Source organism: Misgurnus anguillicaudatus, chromosome 13, assembly GCF_027580225.2.
Source record: "Misgurnus anguillicaudatus chromosome 13, ASM2758022v2, whole genome shotgun sequence".
NCBI lineage: Eukaryota > Metazoa > Chordata > Actinopteri > Cypriniformes > Cobitidae > Misgurnus > Misgurnus anguillicaudatus.
In genome coordinates, this window is record NC_073349.2 from 5,277,596 (window position 1) to 5,290,348 (window position 12,753).

Here is a 12,753-nt window from a genome sequence, read left to right on the forward strand (position 1 = left end):
AATAGGATATACAGTTTGTGTGGTATAAAATGCATTACGTCTATGGAATGTCCCCACAAAACATGGAAACCAGAATGTGTGGGTGTGTGTGTGTGTATGAAGAGTTTCTTGCAAAACGAGATAAATCCATTTTTTTACATTTTTGTCAAAACATGTTTATTATTATGTTATCATGTTATTATTTTGTTTTATGGTGCTACTTAGCTGATTTTTTTAAGTTATGAAGGTTTAAATCAAAACAAACCAACTGCAGTTGCATTGACATTAATTGGAATGCACAATCAAAAAACGAGATTTCTGAACAATTAAAAAAACGGTGATTATCTCGTTTTGCAACGAAACTCTTCATTTATAAATTAAATGTTTTATTTCCCATAAAATTGTCTAATATAGCAGTATATAATATATTCTCCAAAGGACTTTTCCCGTAATAAAATTAGAGTTTTTCTCCTAGGAGTTTTTTAAACCACTATAGGGAGTCAGCTGACATTGGCTTAAGTTGGAGCTCTCTTCTATACGTTACATTATTACTACGCTCACTAGTACGGTTTAATCTTAGCCACTGTACTTTGCAACATTTGTTGTCCACCGAGTGTTTTCTCCCGCTTTTATTAATGTAAACATGATTTGAAACAATTGCAAAAGTGCTATATAAATAAAATAAATAAAATGAACTTGACTTGACAACCAACGGGGTCAGCCACTTCTCCTCACTTACATAAAAGTTTTGGTATTTTCCTTACTCAGAGTTGCTCTCAGATTGGTCCTGAAATGCTTTTTTGCTAAGACTCCTACATGACATTAAAAGATAAATCAGGAGCTCTTTGAGAGAAGAATACAGGCCCTGGATGAGAGTCTGTAGTTTAGATTAAGCACCAGATGACATTTTTAGGATGATTTTATGGAGCAATCCTATGACATTTCAAGCTATTAGTTTTGTTTTATAGTTGTGAGGTGCTGAAGGTCTGCAATGACTTTACATGTAGGGTGCATGAGATCCTGTGACATAAAACCCAAACTCCATCTTAATATTTCATCCCCTGCGTGCGTCCTATTAAAGTGTTTGTTCAATATTGAAATCATTTTTGTACACGTTATCCCTTTGAAACAGTCCCACTATGCCTGCTATAAAGAGAAACATTTGACACATGCTACCAGAGTCAGAAACTGAATATATAACCACAACATACATTTTTAGTTTTTTATATTTATTGCTTATTTATTAAGTAATAACATTTAGTATTATTTATTTGGTAATAACATGGCTTAACAAGGACAAAGGTAAACCGGGTTGACCCCACTTTTGCTAAAAACAGCTGATACACAGCGATATAAGTTTAATCCATTGGGTTTACAAATACATGGGGTTTAATGTAGTGCAGGGACAATATTTAGTGTATTTAAACAGCAGAAAACACAATTCACATCTCATTTTTAAACACACACACATTTGCTCATGCAAATCAAGTGTCCATTTATGTTATATAATCTCAATACTGATGTGTATGTATGTACTGTACACACAACAGCAAACTTTTTGAAAAGCATTTCCACTTATAAATTGCAACAGACACAGCAGACAAGAAAATAGCGAGCACATGTGCACAGAACAGAAGTGGCACAGAACACTACAGTAGGCACAATTTCCTCGTATCACCACATACAACCTGAAAGAAAACAGCCGCTCCACAGAAAAACAAAAGCTTCATCATCACAAGATCACAATAATGAAAAGCTCCGGTCAGTACAGACTGAAAGAGAGATCAGGTCTCTGTGAGGAGTTTATTTACTTTGAGTCAGTTTGCCTGCACTAATTTTGGTCCCACTGCAACTCCATTACAGTCAAGTATGTACTGCAGACAACCCTGAGGAGCAGCAGCTTTCTGTGATGGGCCGTTCTTAACATCAACCACAGCATCTTTCTCAACAGCATCCTGAAAGACACAAACACAGCCCATCACACACACACATATCTCAGATCATCCTCCTAGTTCAGTTTGGGTTTTCACGTACCTGTCTGGGCTGAATGGCGGTTGGTCTCTTGGGTTTTTGGGATATAATGTGCTGCATTTTGTTAAGGACCAAATCTGCTATAAGCTGCTGGTCTTCAGCTTGATGCTCTCCCACTAACGGCATCGATGAACCCATTACCTGATCAAATAAGTGCAATTATTAGTAATACTGGATTACATTAAAGTAATATGTTATAGCATAAAAGTGAAATAAGTAAAACCTTACTGAGAGATAAACCTGTCAAACATTAAAGGGACACTCCACTTTTTTTTTTAAATATGCCAGCTCCCCTAGAGTTAAACATTTGATTCTTACTGTTTTGGAATCCATTCAGCTGATCTCCGGGTCTGGCGCTAGCACTTTTAGCATAGCTTAGCATAATCCATTGAATCTGATTAGACCATTAGCATCGCAGTAAAAAAATAACCAAAGAGTTTCGATATTTTTCCTATTTAAAACTTGACTCTTCTGTAGTTACATCGTGTACTAAGACCGACAGAAAGTAAAAAGTTGTGATTTTCTAGGCAGATATGTGTAGGAACTATACTCTCAAACTGGCGTAATAATCAGTGACTTTGCTAATGTAACATGGCTGCAGGAGCATAGTGATATTACGCACTGCCTGAAAATACTTTCAATGGCAGGGACTATTGTTGGTCTTAGTACACAATCAAACTCTGAAGTGTGCTCATCAGCACCCCCTTTGCACCCTGCTAGATGCTGCTAAAATCTACACACTGGTCTGAAATGTTTGTGATATGTACATGGGTCAATGACATTTATGATATGCGTCCCTTTATTCTAAAAAAACTATTTAGTTTAAATACATTTTCAGTATTTTTAAAAATAATAAATACTAATTTTTGTTTATGTATCTTAAACTTGTAAAATGGCAGGCGGGCAACAGCACATACAAATTAGCAGTTTAAGACAACTGTTAAAAATATGTTTACATTATTAAAAATGAAAAATATGATGCTTAGGAAATATTTTATATGGTTAAAACCTTTCCTATAAACTAATTTACAAACATAAGTAGATGTTGGGATTTAAAGTTTAATTAGTATTTTTTATTTTTTTTTGATAATTGAAACTTCTGTCTAACAATTCGGATGTTCTCAAACATCAAGGTAGTAAAACCACAATCATGGGCCTTTTATTAGGAAGTTAACAAGTAAAGCCCAGTTAGTCTTTACGGCTGAATAAAATAAACTGTAGAGTAGACTCTCTCAAATAAGGAAAAAATAGCTATTTTAACGTAAAGGGTAGGCTGGTAAATGTTCAGGTGTCAAGTGGTACAACCAATGTAAAACTACAAAAAAATGCTATTTTATTTTTAACATATTTTAATTGTATTTAGAAAATTTATTTACATCACATGCAATTTAATATTAAAGGAAAAAGCTTATAACAGCATCCAAGTAGATGTCTGTTTAAGGTAAGTTCATTGCAAAGGTCAGGCGGTGCAACCAGAAAGTAAAAGGGTTGTCAAACTGCTATGAATGCCTCTAATTAATGTGTTAAATTAACACATCTTGTGTCTAGTTAAGGACAACACATTAGATGTGTTGTCCTTAACTTAACACATCTCTGTGTTATTATTGGAATAACACTTTGTGTTGTTTTAACACATCTTGTGTTGTCCATTTCATTTATTTAAACTCAATATAAACACGAAATGACACATAATGTGTTAAAATAACACATCCTTTCTTAGAGTGTAAGAAAAAAACATTAAGCCAAATAATTTTAATAAGCTACAGTAATAATTTGGCTTTTATTAAGTTTTAATAAATGTAAGCTAAGGGTGTCTTTAATTGTTATTATAATAAAAAAAGATTGTTCTTAAATGTATAGTTCTCAAATGTAAATAAATAAATTCTCTTTTCCTGACTCAAAAAAATACATTAAATTTTTTTTAAAAATACATGTGTTTTTAGGAGTTTGTCATTGACCCATATGTCATACAAACGAGAAATGATTTTGTCAAGCTGTAGCTTGTAACATTTCTATAAAAACAGCATGCAGATATTTTGAAGAAGTACACCACATACCTCAGTAATGTAATCTTTTCCATCTTTGCCATGAATGGCTTTGACGGCACAAATTTCAAGGCCCCCAAATATCTCACAACAGGTATCTACCCAAAGCTTATACCTACACAAACATAACACACTTGGTCATATTTAACTTTACATAACAGACTCAAATATAAATTTAATACATGCAATTATTTCGCAATAAAATACTGTATTTAAAATGGTACTGTTGGATTAGCGCAGGTCAGGTCACTTTAAGTAAGGAATAATTGACAATAGGCCATTGAATTATTAGAAAAATAACTCGGCTGTGCATTATTTTTCTATTATACCACGGGTCTGTTGAATGCTGCATTCTGATTGGCTGAGAAATGTTCTATGGGTGTTGATTATTTTTCTGTAAACCGCACACCTAATTTTTCAAATGCTTCGCGTCGTGCCGCATTACCACCTTGGTGTGCATTATTTTCTTATAATTCAATGGCCCGTCGTCAATTATTCTTTACATAATTCAACGGCCCGGAATAAATTATTCCGCTTATACTACGGTTACCACACGATCACATGATATATTAAAAGGGATTCGTCCGGTTTTTATACTTAAATCGCTATTGTGAGTAGGAATATTTCTTCCGCGTCTCATCCAACGGCTCTTTTGCTTGTTCCAAAATGTAATTTTAAAGCTGACTATGGAGCCTTGAGCCGTTGATAGCATTCTAATGCAGTTATTAATTAAGTTATTAGAAAGAGAGCGACACAGACACAGACAGAGAGAGAGAAAGAAAGAAAGAAAGAAAGAAAGAGAGAGAGAGAGAGAGAGAGAGAGAGATTCTGTGAACGAGGCTACCTCTGTGCGTTTCTAAACAGTGCTGTTATAGCCTCAGAAAATCATCTGTCATGTTGTTTTTGTTAGTCCGTTATTACAGTTAACTATGTGAAGTGATATTGAACTGTAATGCGGTCAAGGGAGCCTGAAAAAACTACGTTAGCTGTGCGTTTCCCAGAAAATAATTGCACACCTCAGAACGCTCATCAGTCAATCGGATTCAAGCATTCAACCGATCCGTAGTATAAGTAAGGAATAATTGACGACAGGCCATAGAATTTTTTTTAAATAGTGCACACCAAAGGATGTGGAGTGTGGTTAAACCACGGGTGTGCATTATTTTCAAATGATTCAAAGGACTGGAGTCAATTATTTCTCTTACACCACGGTTACCTCAGATATGGTTCTGGTGGTTGTTTTAAGACATTTGACAGATCGGGTGTGCGTTTACAGAAAAATAGTCAACAATTGTGGAACATTTCTCAACCAATCAGAATAAAGCATTCAACAGACCCATGGCATAATACAGAATGAATTACATTCATTATTACTCTGTAATATTGACATTAAACACTACTAACTGCAGCACATGTTATATTTTTTGACTTGAGATCGTATCATAGCCTGCAATATCCGCTATACTGCATACTGTATGTGCTTATTAAAACCAAACAATAATAGCAAAAGCAGAAAATTAAAGTAAAAGTGTTTTTATTATTATTTCAGTGTAGGTAACAGACCTGTCTGTCATAGCCACTTGTTCCACCATAGCAGAGCCGATGTTAGACTTCCAGTTCCCTGAGACGGATGTTCTCCTTTAAAACAACACAAGTGGGTCAATCACATAACGCATACATTTTCTGTCCAGTTACATTTATTATATCTGTAAAGTTAAGAGATGTTACTCACATGTAAGCCTTGTAATCATTTCCAATCTTCTGAATCCGGATGTCATATTTTGGATCAATGAAAGGTTCACATGTGCTGTAGGTCTGAGTGATGGCCACCACACTGGCAATGTCCTGAAACTTTGTGTGGTTCTCCACTTTCACCTTAACCACACTTACAGTCACATTAGATCCTTAACATATTTAACATCCACATCACTTATTTCACTGGAATTACCTTTCCCACACCAGAGTGAGCGTGTCCGATTTTCACCACGACGGGAAACGCCGGCATGGTCACCTGAATTGAGTCAAACGGTTATTTAGTCGTACAGTATACATTAACTTCATTATATGACATGTTTGTGGAACAACTCTTACCATTTCTTTATAGTTGGGATAAAATGTCTGTTCAATTAACGGGAATTTCTCCTGTCCCAGTTTCTTGTATGTGGCGATCAGCCGAGCGAACGCCCAGGGTTTATCACAGAGATTGTAGATGGATTCCAGAGAGTTGATGCTGGGAATGCCAGCGTATTGCAGTCCTATGATCAGATCCCGAAAGTCCTCGTTCTCTGCCATGCTGAAAGCATGTTGACGGATCAGGACAAAGTCAGGAATAAATGACCTGTAGGGACACATGTTTACACATGCTTTTACATTATTGATATGCTTATATCTTTCACAAGGTAATGTAAATGTAATGAATGTTATTAAATTGACTGATAGATGGTTTTGTATGTGACTCTGAGCAATGAACTAAAGAAAAGCTGTTAGCTATCTGAGTAATTGTACAGAGAAACACTATCTAACTGACAACTCAACCATGCTATTACATCCCGGGATAATGATGATGCAGTTCTCATGTGTAACACATCCCATTGTTTCTGTCTGAACAGTGCTTATTTAGCTTTCATACTGACTGAAGCTACATATCACAATACACAGATATTGATATTGTTTAGATAATATATAAACCTAAAAACCTACTGCACATTTAAGTTTAATCAATCTTCAAGCAGTATAAAGTATTAGAAACGCTCGAGGTGATTTTACAAAAGTTCACCTGACAGCCTGGTTTCCATTCTGGACAACTACATGACACGAGCCATTAGCATGAGCCACGACACTGATGTCTGCAAACTCAGCCTGAAACACAAGAGAATCAATCAATCAATCAATCATTCAGTGAAATGAAGTGAAAGAACAAACATACAGTATGAAGACTTTGACTGAACTCACCTGTTCAACTTTGATGTCATAATCTCCAATGAGTTTTTTCTCTTTAAAGAGTTTGGCCCTGTGGAAAATAAGAATGCAAGCTCTGATAAATTCCCCTTGTAGTTTATTTTGTTGTGTTGTGTGTGAATTTAACTTTTATCTTCATGATCATCATTTCTTTAATCATATCATGAAAATCTGACTTTTAAGTGCTATAACTGGGTCTCCAGTGCTTCTATCAATCTAGAAAATGACCCAGTAACTTAGTTTTGGTAAACCATTCTCTGTAGCATGTGAAAAAATGGGCCATCGAAATTTGGCTCCTCTTATGATGTCAGAAGGGGACAATACCGCCCCTTAATCTGCACTATCCAACCACGGAACTGACATTTAGTGCAGAGATCAGCTCATTTGCATTTCAAAAAACACACCCAAAATGGCACATTTTTGCTCACACCTACAAAGTGTCTATTTTAAAGGGACACTCCACTTTTTTTGAAAATATGCTCATTTTCCAGTTTCTCTAGAGTTAATCATTTGATTCTTAACGTTTTGAAATCCATTTAGCCAATCTCCGGGTCTGGCGCTAGCACTTTTAGCATAGCTTAGCACAATCCATTGAATCTGATTAGACCGTTAGCATCGCGCTAAATAATAACCAAAGAGTTTCGATATTTTTCCTATTTAAAACTCGACTCTTCTGTAGTTACATCGTGTACTAAGACCGACAGAAAATTAAATTCCGTAGAAATTGCAGCTGGGTTGCCGGTAATTTACCGTAGATTTAAATTTATGTTTTTAACTGACAACATTTTGTTAATAGTTGATTGAACATTAAACATTTGCAGGTCTTTGGCTTTATAGAGTAGAACCAAAAAAGCAGCATCGGGCGGGGCATTCTGGGAAACAAAATCTGAAGCAAAAAACAGAAAAAGGTTGATGATGATTTTTGGTTCCCGGAATGCTTTGCACGAGGCTGTTATTGTATGGTTTTGTTCTGTAAAGATAAATACTTGTTAATGTTTGAAATTTATTTAACTTTGAACAAATTCTTACCAGTACATAACATAAATGTAAATCCACGGCAAATCACCGGCAACCCAGCCGCAATAACATTGTAATTTCTACTGAATTTTTTTACAGTGAGGACTTTACTATTAAACTGGAATAATAATCATGCAGCAGGCGTAGTGATATTACGCAGCAGCCGAAAATAGTCCCCTTGGAAACTTTCAATGGCTGGGGACTATTTTCGGGCACTGCGCAACATCAATATGAAACAAAATCTGTTACTTTGCAAAAAACGCTCGCTTGAGTTGTTTTTTGACTTATGCCATACAGAGTTAATGCGAATAATGGGAGATGGAATAAATTTTGACCTAGCAAACATTAAACCCACGTGACTGATTGTCTAACTGTATCATCTGTTCTGTTGTTGTCTTTATGGGGCTCGACGTCGTCTTAATGCTCTTGCTGCTTGTGCCTTCATCAAAAATCTGCATTTCTTCTTCTGTGCACAGCATCCAGTTTGGCAAGCTGCACTGCTAATAAATTAATAATTTGCCCAGTCATAACTAAATGCAGTCCTGTCTCCATTTTCTAAGCGTGCCTTGTTTTATTTACTGTTGCTTACTAAGTCAACAATACCACCGTCATTTGCTCGAACAACTTGATGGAAATGCACCTAATTCACATTTGTTTGTTTTTCCTCTTTGCAAATTTTGAAAAGATTAACTTCACGTCTGGATGGAAACCCAGCTAAAGTTTCTGAATTCTTTACCTCCTTTCATGTTTCAGATGTCTCCTTATATAAAACACCTGCAGCTTGTTTGTGTGCTCATGAGAAAAACCTTTCAAAGCTTCTGATAGGCTCAGGCTGATGAGTTAAATCAGGTGTTTACTCTTAGATGTAAGGAGACATCTAAAACATTCTGCTGTGTCATATCAACTCTTTTAAAAACCACATCCCTCAGTAAGTTTTATAAAGGCCCGTCCCATTTCTACCCTTCTAAAACTTCCACTTGGTTTTGAGTGCCCTCAACAGTAAAGTCCCCTCAACAAGGAAAATGTTTCCCTATGAAATGGGACACCACTAGGCTAAATGGAAAGTAGCGTAGTGAACATGCTCACACACAGCGTAATTATAATTAATATGACTGAACTCTCGATAAGCCCGGGTTATACGTGTTCATGTGAACGCCGGAACACACATCCTGAATATTGACAAAACTTCCCAGATCAGATGTATATTTCATAGACAGACTCTCTCGAAGCAGTCGAGAGACATCGTCAGATAGCTTCGTGAATCATTTTCTAACATTAGTGTTCAAAACTTCACAAACACAAAATGCGTGTTCAAACTAACATATTCCAACAATTTCCAGAATTTTAACATGCTTATATGCGAAAATATAGTTGTTCTTTTCCAGCGGCGTCCGCCATCTTGGTCGAAAAGTTTGACCAGCTCCCTGGCCTCGCAAGGTATCCTGAATAATTTCATCTCCCACTTCGTTTTAAGCCTGCATCGGTCCTGACTACATTTTGAGGGTTGATTCTAAGGGGAAACTAGCACTCCGCCTTGCTCCCTAAAGTAATGGGACGCCCTACACCTGCACGCGCAAAAGAGAGGGTTAGGGCAAAAATATAGGGGAAAGGGAGGTATTGGGACGGGCCCAAAGGATTAGGTGTATGATGTATGATGGTGATATACAGTATGAGGAAGGAAGGTTCTGTCCAGCTGTCTGGTTACTATGGTGAGCGGCTATTAGCAGATTAAAGTTGCAGTACAAAGAGTTCAGCCAAACTAAATGAAGGAGCCCTGCTGATATAAAACATACTGTAGATGTGAAAATATACATCATAGACAAGACCCACACCCATTGACTTTCTCATATTGTCAGCCATGTCTCATAAGAGTCTGATTATTTTAGAGATGTACGTCACCAGCTGCAGGACATTTATACGATATTAATCTTTGGGTTTTTATTATTGCTCATCTTCTGCTATCCTGTGGTGGTTAGAATGCTGTTTTACTCTGTAACTAAACCCATAATCAGCATCATCATTAAACTGTCAGTCTGACATCACAAAATTATGTTGTAATCACAACCTCTTCAGTTTAATAACAGGGTCATTCTTGTCTCAAATGAACAAAATTATGGAAGCTTTATAAACTAAATATCCAAAATATTAACGACTGTTTTCACATTGGCATGTAATAAAACAAAGATGATTAGTTTTCCTGAATTGCTAAAACAACTTTCAAATTCTCAGTAGCTTGATTTGTCAAATCATTTACACTTTTGGCAAAACCACAAAAAAGATATGTGTTTAAGTAATTGTGAAAAATTGTAAAGTTATCAGATTCTAGATCCAGAAATGACTGTGTAAAAAAGAAATAGGCTTATGATGCTGATATCTTAAAGTCATTCCTCACCCCCTGTACAGTACCCGTGTGAGATTATAAATAAATCATTTCTGAAACTTACTACATCAACTTCTGCACTAAAGATGAACATCTACACTGTAAAAAAATTCTAGAAATTACAGTATTATTGGGTATTACTGGCAACTAGCTGCCAATAACTTACTGTAGATTTTACATTGGCAACAGTTTGTTCAAAGTTAAATGAACATGAAACATTTTCACTCTTTATCTTCTACAGTAAGTTACTGGGAACCAGCTGCATAATTACAGCAATTTTTTTACAGTGTACAAAACACACAAAAATAAATAGAAAATGTGCTGAAATCAAGATATATAAAGAATATTCAAGAGTGATAGACATTATACTCAATACAGCCGTTTAACCCCTTCAGACCCTGCATCCACTGGAATGGACATGACATGTTTTGTGGTTTAAACCAATAAAAATGCTGATCAACCAATCAAAATAAGGCACACTGGTAAAACACCTGAAAAATCACGTCTGAAGGGGTTAACCAATGTAATGATCAGAAATGTCTGTGTGCCATGATAAGATCTAACCAGAATCAGCACAGAACACATATAAATTATTTCATAATGTATGACCATTGCCATATTTTTTTTACAGTAATTTTCTAAATAATCAACAACAGCATTGATTTTAAAGGGTTAATTTGCCTTAAATTTAAGCCCTACAGAGAGCAATCAATCACTTATCAAATATCACTACAGACTACACAGTAAAGCAGAGACACCTAGGGTGTGATGCCTTTTCAAAACACATCTCGTAGTAAATGGATTTATTGCTTCATAGTATCGTATCATTTCACCTGTTTCCCAGCACAATAAAGATGAAAGTGTTATGTAGTCAGCTCTGCAACAATTCCACCTGATGCAAAACGAGAAGAGGCCAAACTGAAATCAACCCAATACTGCTCATACCAGTCCTGTTGTGGCTGGTCGATGACCAGGAGGATCTTGCGTCTCTTGGATGATCCTGGAACAGCGGTTTGATCCACCAGCCCTGCTGAGGCTGCCGTCTGCTTCACCACATTGGTGATGGAGCTGAAGAAGCCCGTTCCTAATGGCTGAGGTTGGATGGGCTTCCTCTCCTGGGCCGGGGAGACCGCAGTTGGTGCCGGTGCTGATGCTGCTCCGGGAGGGGGTGGCTGAGGAGGATCTGGTTTCTGCAGGTCTGACATGTAACCATTGGGTAGGTTGGAGATGAAGGTGCTGTCTGAAAGACGCCTGCGCAGGTAATTCATGACTGCAGATTAGACGACGAGGCTGTGTGTGTGGAGGTATCGACAGCACTCTTACATTCAGAGGATTCAGCCAGGCTGATATGGCTCGGAGCAGTGAGATGTAAGTGAGCAGTGTATGAGCGGCCAATCAGAAACGAGCTCTGCGGTGCTGCACGAGATGATGCTCTCCCCTCCCCCACGCCTCAGATTCCTCGTGAAGAGTTTCTGCAGCACACGTGCGGCTTAAATAATACACTCATCGTGTGTTTTCATCACAGAAACGACAGACATAATCTGTGCACACCTGAGCACACTACTACACTATTTACTCCACATCTCACCCAATCCCTTACGAAAATTAACCATGGTTTTACTACAGTTAAAAAAACATTACTGTAGTAAAACCATGGTTTTCCTAATAGTAATTAATACACCGAAAAAAACACATTAATCTTCGTAAGGGATAAAACGTGTGTCAATGGTGGGATTTAAATAATAATAATTGCTTCTATTATAAAATTTCCTATTAAGAAAATGTACATTGGTTTTATTATAGTTAGTCCAATAAATGTTTTTGACGTATTAATTACAATTTGCAAGAGTTACAATTCGCTATGGTTGTTAAACGATCGTTATACAATAGCAAAACCATGGATCATTTTGTAACTGTTCTTGTATTCTAGTAAAACCATGGTTTATTTTTGTAAATGTCATTCATTATTTAATGTAAATTATTGTGCGGACTGCAGCTAAAGGAGCGCGAGATCACGTGACCTTAGTTAGTTTTCTCAGCGCTCACTGGAATCGACCAATAATTACAGGTTGAGATAACAGGGTTATTATAAGTGATTGCCGTTACAATAATATATTAGCTTGGGAATAATTAAACAAACTCGCGTTTCTGATGTTTACAATTTAAATATTGTTTTTGTAAAGTCAAATAAAAATTAAGAATCACATTTTTTTAGTCAGGCGGAAAAACAGGCTCCTGTCGAGCAGTTAGCAGCGTTAGCGCCAGATAAGCATCGTACAAAAAACTATGTCAGCAAGTTGGTTGCTTTGTTCGCACTACTGCTCATACTATTGCGATTCTGAA

General features: G+C 36.6%; 1 protein-coding gene across 2 annotated transcripts; it reads right to left on the reverse strand.

Moving 5' to 3' along the window:
• Positions 1–1,191: 1,191 nt before the first annotated feature.
• Positions 1,192–11,970, reverse strand: syn2a (synapsin IIa). Of its 2 annotated transcripts, XM_055189006.2 has the most exons (11): positions 11,356–11,970; positions 7,008–7,065; positions 6,832–6,914; positions 6,147–6,393; positions 6,004–6,066; positions 5,788–5,930; positions 5,619–5,693; positions 4,068–4,170; positions 2,014–2,151; positions 1,791–1,934; positions 1,192–1,667 (listed from the first exon to the last, which is right to left on the reverse strand). In XM_055189006.2, the coding sequence occupies exons 1-10, from the start codon at positions 11,676–11,678 to the stop codon at positions 1,797–1,799; spliced, it is 1,371 nt and encodes a 456-aa protein (XP_055044981.2). In that variant the 5' UTR covers positions 11,679–11,970; the 3' UTR covers positions 1,192–1,667; positions 1,791–1,796. The 2 variants fall into 2 exon arrangements, with proteins under 2 accessions (XP_055044981.2, XP_055044980.2); XM_055189005.2 differs by having other exon boundaries at positions 1,192–1,934; positions 11,356–11,969.
• Between the last annotated feature and the right edge of the window lie 783 nt (positions 11,971–12,753).

What these genes read in the sequence shown, in the direction of transcription:
- syn2a (XM_055189006.2), bottom strand. Translation starts at nt 11,678, where the DNA reads ATGAATTACCTGCGCAGGCGTCTTTCAGACAGCACCTTCATCTCCAAC. An exon ending in CAAGTGGCTATGACAGACAG is followed by an intron (nt 4,171 to 5,618) that starts GTCTGTTACCTA and finishes ATGTTTGTGTAG; the next exon opens with GTATAAGCTTTGGGTAGATA. An exon ending in CCGCCATTCAGCCCAGACAG is followed by an intron (nt 1,935 to 2,013) that starts GTACGTGAAAAC and finishes TGTGTCTTTCAG; the next exon opens with GATGCTGTTGAGAAAGATGC.